The 18908-nt window shown below is 42.2% G+C and overlaps 1 protein-coding gene across 5 annotated transcripts in view; it reads left to right on the top strand.

The window, feature by feature from the left end:
* SLC44A5 (solute carrier family 44 member 5) overlaps window positions 1–18908 on the top strand; it is a 288360-nt gene that overhangs the window by 197806 nt on the left and 71646 nt on the right. For 3 of the 5 annotated variants that reach the window (XM_089692177.1, XM_089692176.1, XM_089692175.1), the window contains exons 9-11: window positions 3221–3253; window positions 14568–14651; window positions 14986–15098. In XM_089692177.1, the coding sequence (XP_089548303.1) occupies window positions 3221–3253; window positions 14568–14651; window positions 14986–15098 (230 nt within the window). The remainder of the gene's footprint in view (window positions 1–3220; window positions 3254–14567; window positions 14652–14985; window positions 15099–18908) is intronic. The other 2 variants (XM_089692180.1, XM_089692178.1) reach the window with 1 other exon arrangement.

The following is an 18908-nucleotide window of genomic DNA, read 5'->3' as shown; positions in this document are numbered from 1 at the left end:
AGTTGTGCACAGTACGTTCCAATAGGCATCAATTGCAGCTTAGTATATATGTTATATATTTATTTCAGCTACTTATATAGCGCCATCAATTTGCACAGCGCTTTACATGTATATTGTACATTCACATCAATCCCTAACCCTCAAGGGGTGTACAATCTAAGGTCCCTAACTCACATTCATACATACACATACTAGGACCAATTTAGACAGGATCCAATGAACTAGCATGTCTTTGAAGTGTGGGAGGAAACTGGAGTATCCAGAGGACACCCACACAGGCACAGGGAGAACATGCAAACTCAAGGCAGGTGGAGCCGGGATTTGAACCAGCGACCCCAGTACTGCCAGGCAGAAGTGCTAACCATTTAGCCACTGTGCTATCTATATTTGAGTAAAGGTTATATTTTAGATTCATCAATTAGCCAGATGCTGCGTAGGGACATGCACCCTCTTCCGGCATAGACAAGTAAAAATATTTGCTGTGTGTCGACAACTACGTGGTAAAATCCCTTCTGACTCATATCTAGTATAAATGGGCCCCTATGTCCCAGCGAACCCTTGTGCTCCACATTCTCAACAATTGGTATGTTAGGCTCTAGTCCACCTGTTGCATTCTTCATTATATAAACTCTTGGGGAGAGTCGGGGACACTAGGACAGATGTGCAGAACTCTCTCCACTGAAGTGCTTGAGGGGTGTAAATAACTGTTAGCTGTTTTAATTCCCCATCTTCTTAATCCGGTCATACATGGATCGAAATTCGTCTGGTTCAGCAGGGAATGCTTAAAATTTGATCCATGCATGGGAATTCTAGTTGTACAGGAGTTGATCTACTGGTTGACTTCTGTACAACATGATTGTTGGCTTTTTTGCCAAATGATCAGTGCCGCCAGCTATAGCCGAAAGCACTGATCAGTGTAAACTGAAGGTGGGGATGTCTTCTTAGTCTCCAGAATACAATAGCTCAGTAGGAAGGATTCCCCCATCCACATCGAATATATGGGTGGGGGAATTTCGAGATTTTTTTTTCCCTTCAACCCGCTGATTAACCCCAAAAAGAAAAAAGACTAATGTATGGGCTGCCTAATAGTGAGTGAAATATCACATTTTAGGTGGATAATAGGGATGTCCCTTTAACCTATGGTCTTTGAACGTAAGTGGAACCATGCATTGTTGGACAGTTTTTTTTTGCAAGAAATACCATCATCATTATATCATCTGTAGTCATACACACGCCATCAGCTTCAATGGCCAAAGCTTGAATGCTTTTTGTTAAAGTAGGATTAATCTGCATTTACTAGCCAGCAATATGCAGCTTTGTAGCGTATAGAACTCCAAAATGTATGCAATTTACCCAAAAGAACTATGGACTTTGAGACAAATGCTACTTTTGTGTACATGGACTGGCAGCTTACAGAATGTTCTGTCCTAAAGATAAAACAGGAAGTGAAAAGAAATACGGTATCTCCAAATTAAGGAATATCCCCTCTTAGACAGCTGTCACTTGTTCTGATTGGAAGATTTCCCCTCTATTCCTGTTCAAATGATAACTCAAAATATCAGATTTTTCCTGTCTTTCAGTTATGGTGACAACAGTCCCCAGGGCAAATAGAGAGAGGGAATATCTCCAATGGACACAGACAGCAATAAAAAACAGATATGTAACTTCTCACCATTTTAATATAACTGGCTTTATATACTGTACATTTGAACTTTTTAGCTGTCAAACACTTTTCCTTCAGGAATTCATACAGTGACCCTAGATTATTGCTTGGGGATCCCCACTCAGGCTGTTGTTGTCCTGTAGGATGGAAGCTGTTGAAACAGTAAGAGAGCAGGCTGGTGATGGATTCGTCCAGACCCAGAGCATGCAATCAAGATGAGAATAGGTTACCCGACTGCCTCACACCTCACCCAGAGTAACCTCCATTATTAAGCCCTGAAGGCGGGGTAGGGTGAAACGCGTTGGGGGCATGGCCTTTATGGACCGAACTGAGACTGCTTTTACCTGTCTACTACATGACCAAGTGAGGGGTGCAGCAGTCGGTAAACCTTTTATCATCTTGCTAGGGAACCATACAAGTTATAGTGAAAAGGGCAAAAATCACTCTAACTGTAACAGTGTCTTGTAAATTAAAGCATTCTTACAAAAAGAGAATTCACATATCTCAATCCACTGCATATCCCAGAAATAAGAGGGTTATTCCTCATCTCCTAGATTATAAACTCTAATGAGCCGGGCCCTCTGTTTCCTCTTGTACCAAATTGTATTGTAACTGTAATGTCTACCTTCATTTTGTAAAGCGCTGTGCAAACTGTTGGGGCTATATAAATCCTGTATAATAATAATGATGATTTCAGGACAATGGCTGGAACCATGAAAGTTATTTATTTTCATTTATTTATTTACATATACTTCCTTATGTTAACCAGCCAGATATCCATCCAACACCATTGCTATATAGTGCAAATGCAGACTAATATTATAGAACCATTTATTCCAAACTACATCCAGGGTTCTATAACTACGCCCACATTGTAGGTGAAACGCGCCAACGAAGGAGTTACAACAGGGGCGGACTGACAACTCATGGGGCCCCTGGGCAATAGGGGATCATGGGGCCCCTGTGTCCTTGCCCTAACTAAAAAACGCCTATGAAAAAGGTACCAGGGGCATCTCATGGGGCCCCCTACAGACCCCGGGCCCTCGGGCAGTGCCCGAGTTTCCAAATGGTCAGTCCGCCCCTGAGTTACAAAGATGTTGGATTGACCATGTAATGTTCTGTAAATGTAAATAAAGCTTATTGTGGTTGAGACAAAAAAAAAAAAGAACAGGGGCAGGGGCGGACTGACCATTTGGAAACTCGGGCACTGCCCGAGGGCCCGGGGTCAGTAGGGGGCCCCATGAGATGCCCCTGGTACCTTTTTCATAGGCTTTTTTGAGTTTGGGCAAGGACACAGGGGCCCCATGATCCCCTATTGCCCGGGGGCCCCATGAGTTGTCAGTCCGCCCCTGAACAGGGGTGCGCGCCCTAAACCTTTGCTTGCTACAATTGTTGTCACCCTAATGTTGTGCTGTCCCAAGCGGCAGAAGGTGGTTTTGCATTGTTTTATGTGTTCATACATCCCATTTTGTAATATGTAAATGACTGCTGTTGTGTGTCATTGATGTGAATTTAACTCTAATTCATCTCCATAACAAGGTGTATTTTGTTTTGTAGCCATGTAACTGTCATCCGACATGGAAACACAAGGTTATAGAGCACATTCTGCAATGTTCTGTGTATGGCTTATCTATGTTCAGCTGGAACAAAGCAATACTGACGCTTCATATTAATATGTTATCGAGCTGCTCTGTCAATAACATCTAATGATGTTTAATCCATTGTCAAAGAAAGACTCATTCCTGGAGACATTTGGCTGGGAAATGAAAGGACTGTGCCCTGGAAGGATAGGGCATATGGATACAAAGACCCACTGCTAGACGCAATAAACATACTAAAGTGGAAATCAAATGTTAGAATAAAGTTTTGCGCACAACGGGGCTTTTATAAACGTTTTTCTGCCGGCAGGAGAAAAGCAGCTTCAAAATGCGCCCAAGCAACGTTTCTGCAAACGCATTTAGGCGCATCAAGAGCTTGGGCATTTATTTCATTGGCCAAAATATTAATCTATTCTGACCACTGAAATAAAAAAAAAACACTCAAGTCGTAAACCACCTAACTCTGGGCAGGTTTATACTTGTTTACCTACGTTTGGGCGCGTCTGGTGATTTTTCTGCCAAAACGCTCTTCTCTTGAATGCACAAAAGGGATTTTTTTCCTTGCCTTTAAACCAGAAATGCTCAACTGTTTGAGGAGAGAGGGCCACTCAAGGCTCCATTCACACTGAGCTAAGCGTCTTTCAGGCGTTTTTGAGCAGATTTGCAAATATTATAGGTGTTTTTTCAGGCGTTTTTCCTTTAGGCATTTTTGCTTTGGCCAATAGAAATAGCTGCTGTTTGAGCTGGAAACGCCTGAAAAAAAACTTGAAAAAATGCTCATTTCTACTGTGCAGGCGTTTTCTACTCAAGTCTAAAGGGACAAAATGTTCAGATCTGCCTGAAAAGTACTTTTTTGAGCAACAGGCGTTTTGCTACAGGCAACAAAACGCTCAAGTATGAACAGGGGCCATTGGAAATAATGAGATTTTGCTTGTTGAGCGTCTTTGAGCGTTGAGCTTTGAGCTGAAAAACACTCAAGTGTGAACAGGGTCTAAGTGTAACTGGTTGTGGGCCACTATGAAATGAGATGGTGCAGAATTTCGAATTTTATATTTTGAATAGCATAATGAATATTTTCCTCTTGCAGCCACTGAATGCCGGTGGGAGGAGGGAGAGGAGCTGGCATTCAGCGGTTGCAGGAGGAAAATGGAGAGGATCGGTTCCTGTACATGCCGCCCCTCTTGTCCAGGTGTAAAGTATAATGTGACAGGGAGGCCTCCTGGGCCCTCTGGAGCATGGGGCAGGGTCCCCATTGTGACCCCTGATGTTACACCAATGGTTGAGGGGGTGGTGTGATTAAAAACACATCTCAATTAAGGGGTTTTGCAACCCCCCAAACCGCAATTGTAAATGAGCCCTTACGGTCATGAGCCCCCTATAGAACTGCTTTCTCACTGATGAGCTGCGGTTTACCCGCACCGCGGGTGCAGAAATGTGCAACTGCAGCTTTCCTGCAAGCTAGCTGCGCTTGCCATAAACTTCTATTCTATCTCGCGTGTGTGGTGCACTTTATTAAAGTGCATCAAAACTCCCACATTCAGAGGTTTTGGTGCACTTTCAGAAAGCACACCAAACCCACAGGATAAAAAAAGAAGTACACTTCTTTGGTTTGAAGTTGAGGTCCACATCAAAGGACTCAGAGGGCCACATGTGGCCTACTGGCCACAGGTTGAGCACCCCTGCCTTTAAACCTTTATAAATGCCTATAGTGTACAGGGACACATAGGCTAACATGGAGGGACATTTAGCGGCATGAAAAAAAATAAAACCCTCGAACACTTGTAGCAGTGTTTGTGAGCTCAAGTGTGCATGAGGTCTAAAGCTAAAATAAAAGTCATGCTGGGATGGATAAAGGATTGTTTGAATTCTAAAATACCTTTCCTGGAAAAAATGCTGCTGTAGGTTCCTTCAGTACTGCCCACAAAACTGAAAGCCTAGGAATATCGTCACATGATCTATGCTGAGAAGGAGAAGGAAAGTTCTGATCAGAAACTGATTCATTGCTAGTGTGTAAGAGATAACAACATGGTCAGTGGGACGCTTTGGCTGCAAATAAAGGGTGCCTGCCCACTATCATGCAGGATACATGTAGATTCTGAGAAGCAGGCTCAGTTACAATGAGTGACAACACGGTGTACCCTGCATGACGTGGAACTCGAGTTAAAGCGGAACTTTACTCATAACAACCTGATAAACATAATGTTCTTTATCGAGGAACATGTATTCCACATTAATAATTATGCTATCAAAATTAGTGTGTGCTGTAAATTGTCACCAGCATTCTTCCTGCTTCTTCTTGCTGGAGCAGGGGCGGACTGACAACTCATGGGGCCCTCGGGCAATAGGGGATCATGGGGCCCCTGTGTCCTTGCCCAAACTCAAAAAAGCCTACGAAAAAGGTACCAAGGGCATCTCATTGGGCCCCCTACTGACCCTGGGCCCTCGGGCAGTGCTCGAGTTTCCAAATGGTCAGTCCGCCCCTGTGCTGGAGGCTGCCATTTTGCTGAACCTCCGAGCCCCTGAGCAGCAGTAAATCTATAGGCTGTCAGCAGATTGGCCTCTGCAAATTAAGTACAATGCCTAAAAATAGAGAGTAACTGAGCATGTGCAGAGCAGGGTGAGATATTAGACAGTATAGGCCTTTATTTTTAATGCTTTACACAGCTATACTTGGAAAAGGGGCCATCATGAAGTGATCTAGCAGAATTTAATTTTCCGAATAAAGTTCCACTTTGAATGATCAAGATGTTCAAGACTGATTAAAATACACTTACAGGTATGTTAAAATCCTTTAGCACACCATAGTACAGGATGGTGCTGACCAATCAGAATCCATCTGGTCCATCCTGGAAATGCTGAAGAGGGAGAACAATGGGAACTTCAAATCCTAGACTGGCACAGGTGGCTGCGGGAGCTCTGAGAGCTCATGATCACCATAGGTAAATACAGTGGGGACCAGGAGGGAAGGGAGTGGGGGGTGGGGAGGGGGTCCAGTGTTAGTTCATCATTTTTTTTTTTCAGTAAAGGCAAACATAGGCAAGCTGTAGACGATGTGATTTTCTTTCTTGCAGCACTTTTGTGTTCTGCCGTCAGGGAGCCTTCTCTGCCGGCAGAACACAATGGTTACTGATGGTGGCTACAACCGCCAGCAGTAATCACATGCAACAAAAAATCTGACAGGCTGGTTGTACTGTAGATGATCGATGGATCGACTTCAGTACAACTAGCCTGCCCATAGATAGATCAAATCTTGGCCAGTCCCTGCTGAACCATTCAAGATGCATTCCATCTATGGCCGTCTTTGCCCTTTAAACAAAAAACTATTGTTTCTGATGCACATTTAGGGTTTACATTTCCTTTCATTTGCCAGACGCAGGAAATGGACAGTTATTGCTGTGTTCTATAGCTAAACTTGCCAATATTGCATGAAAGCCAACACTCAACACAAGAGCATGATGTGTACATTCTCATTACATAATGTTTAACCCATTAATAACGCCAGTGATGTATGGCCTCGACCGCGTCATACATCCGTTGTTGGAAAAAATATGCTTAGCATGATAAAATAAATAATCCTAGAAGTAGCCAGGCCCTTTTGGCAGGATTTGGCATGGTGAAGATGATTCTGGCAAGTGGACGCAATGAAGGCATCCATTTAATTTTGATAAAACTTGGATACTATTGTTGCCACCTAATGAGTGGTGTCAATTGGTTTTTCGTCTTTCAAAATGGTTGCTTTCACTGTTATTAAAAAGGGGCCCTATTCAACAGCCGGAAGACAATTCTGATTTAGAAACATTACTATTTTCACTGCCTGACATTTACCCAGGCAAAGTCTACTGGAATGGTTCACAAACTGTTCATTGAGGTTGACATTACTTAACAGGTACTAAAGCATCCAGAAACGTATGGACTGCCGAAAGCAAGAAAATGGTGATCCAAATGCTTGAAAGGGTTTATACAATAAAAAATGGAAAGATAATGTAGACTTTGAAACTAGATATACACACAGCTGGTAACCACTTGGTCTTGTCCATTGGTGATATCCATTGAGACTGAGAAAATAGGAGAAATAGTAATTATCTTCCATTAGAAGACATATCCTTTAGAAACTGTCTTTCTCAACCAGGATTCCCATGGAACTCTAGGGTTCCTATTAAGGTTGCTATAGGTTCCTTCAGCAATGAGCAATTTTTTGCCCCTCAGATGAGTAACCACTGACACCAATGATCTGTTTAGCCATCTGTAAGGGAAGTATTCTTCCCCAAAATCTGACAGGCTGGTTGTACTGTAGATGATCAATGGATCGACTTCAGTACAACTAGCCTGCCCATAGATAGATCAAATCTTGGCCAGTCCCTGCTGAACCATTCAAGATTCATTCCATCTATGGCTGTCTTTGCCCTTTAAACAAAAAACTATTGTTTCTGATGCACATTTAGGGTTTACATTTCCTTTCATTTCCCAGACGCAGGAAGTGGACAGTCTTTGCTGTGTTCTATACTAAACATGCCAATATTGCATGAAAGCCAACACTCAACACAAGAGCATGATGTGTACATTCTCATTACATAATGTTTAACCCATTAATAACGCCAGTGATGTATGGCCTCGACCGCGTCATACATCCGTTGTTGGAAAAAATATGCTTAGCATGATAAAATAAATAATCCTAGAAGTAGCCAGGCCCTTTTGGCAGGATTTGGCATGGTGAAGATGATTCTGGCAAGTGGACGCAATGAAGGCATCCATTTTATTTTGATAAAACTTGGATACTATTGTTGCCACCTAATGAGTTGTGTCAATTGGTTTTTCGTCTTTCAAAATGGTTGCTTTCACTGTTATTAATAAGGGGCCCTATTCAACAGCCGGAAGACAATTCTGATTTAGTAACATTACTATTTGCACTGCCTGACATTTACCCAGGCAAAGTCTACTGGAATGGTTCACAAACTGTTCATTGAGGTTGACATTACTGAACAGGTACTAAAGCATCCAGAAATGTATGGACTGCCGAAAGCAAGAAAATGGTGATCCAAATGCTTGAAAGGGTTTATACAATAAAAAATAGAAAGATAATGTACACTTTGAAACTAGATATACACACAGCGGGTAACCACTTGGTCTTGTCCATTGGTGATATCCATTGAGACTGAGCAAATAGGAGAAATAGTAATTATCTTCCATTAGAAGACATAAACTGTCTTTCTCAACCAGGTTTCCCATGGAACTCTAGGGTTCCTATTAAGGTTGCTATAGGTTCCTTCAGCAATGAGCAATTTCTTGCCCCTCAGATGAGTAACCACTGACACCAATGATCTGTTTAGCCATCTGTAAGGGAGGTATTCTTCCCCATGACTGCCAATGTTAAGCTGGATATACACTAGTAGAATTTCATGAGAAATGTTTTGTTTCAAGATTGTTTATTTTCTAATCATTAGTGGACTGCATTGCTGAGAAAATTCGAAGGAGCAAGATGGAAATTTTTTCCCAAACAAATTAATTTGTAACAGTGAACATAGTTTTTGTTCGGCAAAGTTAAAGTCAAATGTTAAACACAAATGAAATTTTTAACTACGTTAAAATGGCATTCATCAAGCTGTTTAATGTACAGGTGTACCTTGGTTTACGAACGCCTCAGTTAATGTAATTTTCAGTTTACGAATATAAATCCATTGAAAATAATGACTCGGTTTACGAATTTTTTTGCAATATGAACGGATTAATTGGTTTTCAATGCATTTACGCATTTTTTTAAAAAAATCATGTCCCTGTACAGTACTATGTCTTTAAAGTGCATTTTATAAAGAGTTTTGAACAGATAAGATTTTTTTTCACTTTTTCCTGACCTCCAGAATGGATTGATTGGTTTTCAATGCATGTACGATTTTTTTTTAATCATGTCCCTGTACAGTATTTATGCCTTTAAAGTGCACTTCATTAAGAGTTTTAAACAGATAAAATACTTTTTTCTGACCTCTGGAACAGATTAATTGGTTTTCAATGTGTTCCTATGGGAAACTGCATTTCGGTTTACGAACTTTTCGCAATACAAAAAGTCCCGCAGAATGCATTAAATTCGTAAACCGAGGTACACCTGTACTGAGAATTTTTTTAACACATTTTTGTATGAGTTCTTGAAAGTCTACAAGTATATAGCCAGCTTAAGGAGCAATCTTCCCACTGATTACCATTATAATGGGGCTTCTTCCAGGCAACCAGTGAAAGTGGACATTGATCTTCTAAGCATCAATTTGAGCATTAGCACAGTAGTTTTGATGAATAGAGCCAAATGTACTTTGATGTAGAGGGTACCAATTATGAAATATATGGCACATTGCATTTACTTTTATTTATTCTTCACTCTACAAGACAGTCTTCACACTAAAGTACCATGAGGTGTAAATATACTGATTATTAGCAGGGGTTCCGTGAGACCTGAAAGTTATTTCAAGGGTTCCTTTGTGTTAAAAATCCTTAAAAGGGTCATTTAAAAAGGTATCGGGCTAGTGACCTGGCACCACAAACCAAGAACACAATTTAATTAATTTTTAATATTCAAAGCAAACTCCCCCATCCATTCATGTCTATATACTTTATTTTGCTGATAAATAACTTTAAAAAACACCATTTAGCATATCTGATTGTGACCATCTTGAGTAATGGCAGATGATTCATGTAGCACAAGGGTCTCCAAACTTTCTAAACAAAGGGCCAGTTTACTGTCCTTCAAACTTTAGAGGGACTACACTGTGGCCATAGAAATGTCCTGGGACAGTAGGGGTAAACAATGCCACATCATTGGTGTCAGTTTGAGGAATAGTGCCCCATCAATGGTGTCAGTGGGAGAAATAGTGCCCCATCAATGGTGTCAGTTTGAGGAATAGTGCCCCATCATTGGTGTCAGTGGGAGAAATAGTGCCCCATCAATGGTGTTGGCTTGAGGAATAGTGCCCCATCATTGGTGTCAATGAGAGGAATATTGCCCCAAGGGCCGGATAACAGCAGGCAAAGGGCCGCAGCAGGCATCGGGCAACAGTTTGAAGACCACTGATGTAGCATTCATTTTCTGGAATCCATTTGCTTTTATCTCAAGTATGCAGGCAGGAGGGCGTATTTAGCTGAGAAAACCCCTCCTGAAGACTGCTGGGATGTATGACATCATTTGCCTAGGCCTGGAAACCAGGAAGTAAATGAAGGCATGTTAAAAAAAAATTAAACAAGTACATACGATATACTTTACCATCTATTTACTAATTCTAGCAGCATCAGAATTAAAAACAGTCAATGTTGATCAAGAGAGTGAAGTTCTGCTTTAAGGTCACCTCCTAACCCCCTGCAGCAGTACAGGGATTAGCTATCCCTTTGTTCACTCTGTTTTCTCCTCCTGTGAGAATTCCCCTTAGCAACCCATATGTTTTGCATCACATCTAATTGGCTCCTGGTCCTGCTCCTCCCTCTCCCAGACTGCTGCTGTATAGGCCATTACAGGATATCAAGTACCTACACTAGTTACATTTAAAACACTGGACATTTACATTTTTGTTTTTACTAAACACATATCTGAATTAAAGTGTTACTAAACCCAGGACCCTGCATTCACTATATCTGGTCTTCCCGGACCCTGCATGCACTATATCTGGTCTTCCCGGACCCTGCATTTACTATATCTGGTCTCCCCGGACCCTGCATTCACTATATCTGGTCTCCCCGGCCCTGCATTTACTATATCTGGTCTTCCCGGACCCTGCATTTACTATATCTGGTCTCCCCGGACCCTGCATTCACTATATCTGGTCTCCTAGGACCCTGCATTCACTATATCTGGTCTCCCCGGACCCTGCATTCACTCTATCTGCTCTCCCCGGACCTGCATTCACTATATCTGGTCTCCCCGGACCTTGCATTCACTATATCTGGTCTCCCCGGACCCTGCATTCACTATATCTGGTCTCCCCGGACCCTGCATTCACTATATCCGCTCTCCCCGGACACTGCATTCACTATATCTGGTCTCCCCGGACCCTGCATTCACTATATCTGGTCTCCCCGGACCCTGCATTCACTATATCTGGTCTCCTAGGACCCTGCATTCACTATATCTGGTCTCCCAGGATCCTGCATTCACTATATCTGGTCTCCCACAGTACACACAACATGGAAGTGCAATTATTTTAGTAAATATAAACTGCTAAATACCTTTTCTCATCAGCTGTATACAGCAGTCTTGTGACTTCTATTAGTGTCCACCTGAGCACTGATTAATCTTGTAGGAGGAGTTTTCATTCTGCTCTCACTGTCATATGAGGCTGCATGACTCCTGACCCGCAGTGCTGATTGGCTCTGTGCTGACCACATGCACCCTCCCAAAGAAAAAAACCTCTCTAGCAATACACACCAAACTGAGCATGTGCAGTGACTTCTAGAGCTCTGTACTATCCGCAGATGGATTGGGGACAGTAGAAGAAGGGGAGTATCAGAGAAGACAGGATCAAGCAGGCTGTCTACACAATGCAAATGATTAACCCCTTAGTTTCCACAGTGAGTATAATAACAAGCATGCTTTACTGCATATACAGACTGATTTTACTGCTGTGGGTTTAGTAACACTTTAATGCGTGTTTCTCCTTGGAGTTCAGCTTTAACCATTTCAGTTACAATATATATGATAGACTGCCCATACCTTTTTGCAGGTCCTATTTTTTTATACTTGTCACTGTTGACTAGGGCCCTAAGAGATATATTTGCATAATTCCTAACATTTGGCTTGAAACAACCAAGTAGTTTCTTATTTGCATATAACATTTGTTGCGTAGATGCCATATGGCTGCCTATTACTGTAGAACAATTTACTAACTGGAATTCTAACCCAATCTTGTATGGATCTTAAATGCATATGTTAGCTTCATCATGTACATTATAATGGTTATGTACTGGCACTGAATTAAAGCGGAGTTCCACCTGAAAAAAAAAAAAGTCAGCAGCTACAAAAACTGTAGCTGCTAACTTTTAAAATACAGACATTTACCTGTCCCATGATCCAGCGGTGTCCTCGCCATGGCTGGTTTTACCAGCCGTCTTCTCTCCCCGCACCGGCATCTTCAGTGTGGGCACTCGGCTGTGACAGCTTACGGATCCAGCCGGGTGACCACTGCGCATGCGCGAGAAGCACTGCGCGTTGTGAATGGCCCCGTAGTCTTCTGGGACCTGTCACGTGTCCCAGAAGACTACGGGGGGGAGGACAACTTCTGCTTCCAATCACCTAGGCGATCGCAGCAGAAGCAGGAGTGGGAACCTGTCAAATTCAGGTACCCGCTCCCCAAAGGTGCCAATCCTTAATAGGGAGTGGGAGACAAAGGCTTATAGCGGAACTTCCCCTTTTGGGTGGAGCTCTGCTTTAAGGTACAAATTTCCATCAAACATTACATTAATTTTTATCCTCCCAAAGGAGGGGTGCTCAGGACATGTTTTAACATCTTCTGAATGCCACATCCCTCCCAACTGCTAGGGTCAGTAAGGTGTACTGAAAGTTCAAGGTTTGTTGGCTCTGCTGTACTGAACAATTGGGCCTCATGGCTAAATTGGTGCTTGTTGTGCCGTTGTCACCAGTCAAATACCATTGAGTGATGTGGCCAGGGTGGCACAATGGTTCCTATCCAAGACACCACAGTTAAATACCAATGAGTGAGGTTGCCAGGGCTGCACCATGGTTTCTATTCAAACCGTTAGTTGCGTTTCCATAAATTAAGGTTGCTGCTGAATTTCCTTGGCACACCATAGTGATGATGAGCTGTTGGTAAAACATTCCAGCTGAAAATAATTTTAGGAAAACGATATACTAATGTATCAAAGGTATAAGAAGCTTCGGTGCCTTGCTTGGGTAAAGCACAGGTTCACTTTAAGAGTCTCTTCACTTCTACATGTCCACATTGCTCAATGCATTGATACGTGTTATGGTACCCATTCATTTTCATATGCAACCTCAGTGTGCATACACTAGCCAAAAAAAAAAGAAATGCACATAGCAAAAAAGAAAGAAGAAATGGCGCAGGGCATACATGACTAGGCCCAGAGTGGGGAAGGAGGAACAGAAAGGGTTAAGGCAGATCCAAGGGGTTTGTTTTGATAGTGGGGGTATTTGGTTGGTGGAAGGTTGAGAGTAGGTGGGGTTTCCTGCACCTTAGGGTGGGGGGTTTCAGTGAGGGGGCGTCAGTTGAGCTGGAAGTCAGGAGTGTGAGCTTCCCTCCCGCCCTCCCTGTTTTTGGTGAGTATTGGGTCCCTCCAGGTAAAGGGGGGTTATGTTGGTTCCTGGGCGGTTGTTGGTCTTTGGAGGCGGTTCTTATCTTGGAAGGTAAAAACAATGGTGTGGGACCCATCTGTGGTATGGGATGCCCGGGGACATTCCCAGTTAACCAAGGTTTAACTGGAAGGTGGTGGTGCTGCACTGCGGACGGTATGGTTGTCTCCGAGCTGGTTGGTTGCGGCTGGAGGCCTAGTGTATATGGTTGTCCGCAGGTGCATTTCGGATTGTTTGGGGGTGCCTTCGAAGACCAACAACAATTCTTTGGGTTTCTGTTATAAGGAATGGTTGGTGTATTTAAATTTGTGTTGTTAATAAAAGGCCATGTTGGCCATTTACTCCAAAATTGGTGTCATGTGTTTTGTAAGTATAATTGGTTAAGGGGAAAGGGGGGTTTGTACGGAACAGTCATGGTGGTAATGGGGAGTGGACAAGCCTATCTCTGGTCATGTACCTGAACCCATTTTTGTCAAAACACTGCATCTGTTTTCTGATGTGTGTACTGTGGTGCATTCAGCCCTGGATTCACACTGATGCAGTGTGGAATTCGCAGAGTTTTCTGTGCAAATTCCGCACCGTATCAGAATCGCACCTTGTTAACTTAACAACACCCCAAAAGCGGTCCACAAAACGCGGCACGATGTGCAGAATCTGATCGCATAGGTGTGAATACCCATGCAATACAATTCTAGCGCGGACCAAAAAAAGGGTCCTGCACCTTTTTGGTGCAGGTACGGTGCGATTAGAGTCATACAAAATGTATGGCTCAAATCGCACTGCACACAAATAACATGTGATTTGCACACGAATGTGGTGCGGTTCCTTAGGGAACATAGAAAACGATTGTTGTCTTGTCGTTGAGCCTGCGTTGATCAGTGCCAAAAAGCATAGCTCCATGCATCTGGTGTGAACGAGCCCTTAATTCAGTGTTAGTAAGTAACCTGCAATGCTGATTTTTGAGAACACAAAAAAAAAAACATTATTTTTTGCTTTCTTTTTACCAAAGTGGTATCAATAGCGTGCTTGATGCACGATCCGTCGGGATGAAGATTTTCGAGGACTACGCTAGCTCCTGGTACTGGATTTTAATGTAAGTGGTAGATATTCCCTTTCCTTTGATAAAACAGTTAAAAGCAGGATATGACCTGGCCATAATTATTTCCAGGTTGTGACAGTTTCTCCATGTACAACTGAATAAAAGATGTTTTTGATCTTAAAAATGGTCACATTTAACAAATCTGCTTGCTTTCAGTATGTTGAGTTTTTGGCAAAGGGTAAATAATTTAATTTACTGAAAAAGCGGCCAGAGCTGATAACGTATCTTTTTAGATTCTTTAGACGACTTTTTTGTAGCCATTTATAATTCTAAGTAAACATCCTGCTCTTGTGTTTTGCTTTTTTTTTCTTTTTTTTTTTTCCGGTAGAGCTCTCTTCATTGCAATGGTCATCAGCCTGTTGTTCCTGATTCTTCTGAGGTTTACTGCTGGGGTGTTTTTTTGGATTTTTATAGTTGGTGTTCTTGGAGTTGTTGGGTATGGTAAGTGCTGTTTATTTTTTTTTCTTTTTTAGAAATAACATTTCCCCACCTATTTCAAGGGGTGATATGATTCGGTAAATGAAAACATATGAAATGTTTTATATATAAAAAAAATATCTTAATCAAAGGTTGCCTTATCATGCCTGTATGTCGGTTTTAATAAAAATCTGGCTTTTACAGTTTTAAATGCTTGTTTCATATTTCATGAAGGTATTTAAAGGACTAGTCTACCCAAGAGTGATATTTCAATTGTTGTTGGAGCCTGGTGGGCTAAGTTAGCCTCTGGCTTTTCACATGTCTTGAGTACACCAAGGCACTGTGCCTTCCATATGCAGCATAGTGGCTAAATGGTTAGCACTTCTGCCTGGTAGTACTAGGGTTGTTGGTTAGAATCCCAACCATGGCACCACCTGCCTGGAGTTTGCATGTTCTCCCTGTGCCTGTGTGGGTTTCCTCCCACACTCCAAAGATATGCTGGTAGGTTAATTGGATCCTGTCTAAAATTGCCCCGTGTATGTATGAATGTGAGTTAGGGGCCTTAGATTGTACACCCCTTGAGGGTTAGGGACTGATGTGAATGTACAATATATATATGTGTGTAAAGCACTGCATAAATTGATGATGCTATATAAGTACCTGAAATAAATACACCAACAGTGAGATCTCTATAATTCCCTCTACTTTGTGGGTTCCCATCCAGCTTTTCCTGTTATATTCTCTGTGATATTTTATTATTACAGGTACTTATATAGGACCATCAATTTATGCAGTGCTTTGCATATATATAGTACATTCACATAAGTCCCTAACCCTCAAGGGGCGTACAATCTAAGGTCCCTGACTTACATTCATACATACACATACTAGGGCCAATTTAGACAGGATACAATTAACCTACCAGCATGTCTTTGGAGTGTGGGAGGTAACTGGTGGAAACCCACACAGGCACAGAGAGAACATGCAAACTCTAGGCAGGTGGTGCCGTGGTTGTGATTTGAACCAACAACCGTAGTGCTGTCAGGCAGAAGTGCTAACCATTTAGCCACTGTGCTGCCCCCAAGAAATATAAAATAAATACAAATTCCAGCAGGTATTAAACTGTCTAGTGGATTAATTCTCCAAGACCAACCAGGAACAGAAATCATTTTGGATGGACTGAGCCATCAATATGCAGATACAGTATAGAGATCCTCCCTCTTGTGGTTTCATCTGTAGACCAGGTAGTTAGTCATCTAGAAGTGTTATCAGGGTACTAAAACAAAAGCAGAGCATACATGTGTACATCACAGTCTGAAACATTGGCCACAGCCTTCTCTCCCGGCCATTCTTCAATATTCTTTCATGCTTTTCTCGCTTCTCCCTTGCCTCCATCTTCTCATCTTGCTTGCCTTAACTCACTTGTCTTTATATTCTCTGTCCATCGTTTCCTCCTTCCTTGTTCCTTTGCACTGTCTGCCACATGGATATCTAAGGGAGTACAACTACGTCACCATCCCAAAAAAAAAAAAAAATTAAAAAAGGACCTTGCAAAAGATTAATAGCACTTACATTTCTCCTGGTTGGTGACTCCCATATCTACAGTCAATTATTTTTTATTGCGTTGTGGATAGTGCAGGTTTACATTTCAAAAGAAAGAGTCCCCTAAGCCGCATAACATGGCAAAACCCCATGCATGAGTGTGTGTGCCCCAAACCAGGCCACACCCTTCAATGCATATCGCTCCGCCCCCGGAGTTTAGTAATGGGGTTCTTTCCAGTTGAAGCTAGGAGCTGATTTCCACTCTCTCCCTGTTGAGTCTTCATAACAGGACATTAAGGGAAAGGACAAAGGCAAAAAAAAAGAGAGCTTTTAACGGACAAGTTCACTTTTAAAAAAAATAAAATGAATAAATGCATATTTTTTTTCAGGTGAACAAACTGACAGCCGCAAAGGATGTTGGTTCTTGTAGTTTTTCATTCACAGAACTCGCTGAATAACGGATGTGGCTGGGCAGATAAAGCCGCACTGTTGCTTTTTTTTTTAATTGTGACAGCTAGCAGGGGAAAAGATGGGGAACCACACCACATTCCATGTCATTCTGTGCGGTGCGATTTGAGCCCATTCATTTTATGGCTCAAATCACACTGCATCCGCATCAAAAAGGCTGTTTTTTTTATTTGCACTGGAACTGCGCATTGGTGTTTATACACCGTGTTTGTGACCTGCTTTTGGGGTGTCATTAACTTTCCATTGTCACCTGCAGCAGATTGCAGAACACAGTGTGATTGCTATGTGGTGCAGGAAACACACAGGAATCGCTGCATTTCCCGTACAGCATCAGTTTGAACTTAATGAATGTTGAGATATGCTCAGCTAGCCTTAAGCCCCAGTTCACACTGATGTGTGGGAAACACAACAATTCCTGTGTTCTGTGATCTGCTCTGGGTGTCAATGGAAAATTAATGACATCCCAAAAGCAGGTCGCAAACACAGTGCGTTTGCCTGAACTGGATCATATGGGTATAAACACACATGCGATCTGGCTCCATTGTGAATAAAATAAGCTGCCCACACCTTTTTGATATGGATGCGGTGTGATTTGAGCCATAAAATAAATGAGATTTGCACAGGAATGCGGTGCAATTCCTGTTTGATTTACATGCTTTCACAGTGCGAAGTTAGTCTCAAGAAAGTTTGATGTTTCCAACCAGACCTGACCCAAAAACATTTCCTGAGAGAAGTAAACAGCGAGGCACGTTCATTATACAACAGCAGTAAGCAGAACTTGCATATGTATGTTACATATTATACATGGGAGCACATTTTTAAAACAAATAACAAATTTACACCATATGGCCAAACATATGTGGACGCCTTTCCTAATGATTAAGTTCAGGTGATTCCAGTGAAGAGTACAATTAATGCTACAGCATACAGTATGAAGACATTTCAGACAGTTGTGCACTCCCAGCCTTGTGGTCCTTGGGGAAGACCCTTTTCTGCTCCAACATGACTGTGCCAGCTCCATGAAGACATGTTCTGATAGGTTTGGTGTGGAGGAACTTGAGAGCCCTAACCTCAATCCTACTAAACACCTTTGAGATAAATTGGAATGCGGACTGTAAACTAGGTCTTCCAAACAATATCCATACCTGACCTCACAAAAGCCCACAGACACGCTCCAAAATTTTGTAAAAAGCCTTGGAAGAGTGGAGACTCTTATACGAGGTGGTACCAAAGAGTTTTGAGGCTAGCTCTGTTTACAAGAAAGTACTTTATTTATCTATGTTTACACACTATCATCTTCAAAATAGTCCCCTTGCACAGCAATACAGCTCTCCCAGCATTCCTACCACCTGGAATGTGTCCTGGAAGTCTTCTTTTCAAAATGTGTCAAGCTCCTTCTGCTATTCATGCTGGATCTCCACAATGTTGTCAAAACGGTGACCTTCAAGCTGGATCTTCATCTTTGGGAAGAGGGCAAAGTCTGCAGGAGCCAAATCTTGTGAGTAGGGTGGATGTGGAAGTGAGATCATTGCAGCCTTGGGATGAACTTGGCAGCAACACGGTGCATGTTCAAATCAAACGTGAGGATTGTCTGGACTGCTCCGTATGACACACTGACAATGGCAGCAGTGTTGTGGATTGTTCTCATCATGCAAAAGCTGCCAAATGGTTTTGACATTTCAACATTTTCAGGGGTTGAGCTTGTTGAAGGTATTCCCGATCTCTCGTTGTCTTAAAGTTATGTTCTTCCGCTATTGAAGCGTGAGTGCCACCTCAAACAACTCATTGCAGCATTGCCGTAAACTTGCTGAATCGTGTCAAATG

The sequence above is a fragment of the Staurois parvus genome, unplaced genomic scaffold (genome assembly GCF_062004578.1).
Source record: "Staurois parvus isolate SC_StPar_1 unplaced genomic scaffold, SC_StPar_1.0 ptg000578l, whole genome shotgun sequence".
Taxonomy (NCBI): domain Eukaryota; kingdom Metazoa; phylum Chordata; class Amphibia; order Anura; family Ranidae; genus Staurois; species Staurois parvus.
Note: the sequence above shows the minus strand (reverse complement) of the source record. Positions and strands in the feature narration are given on the sequence as shown.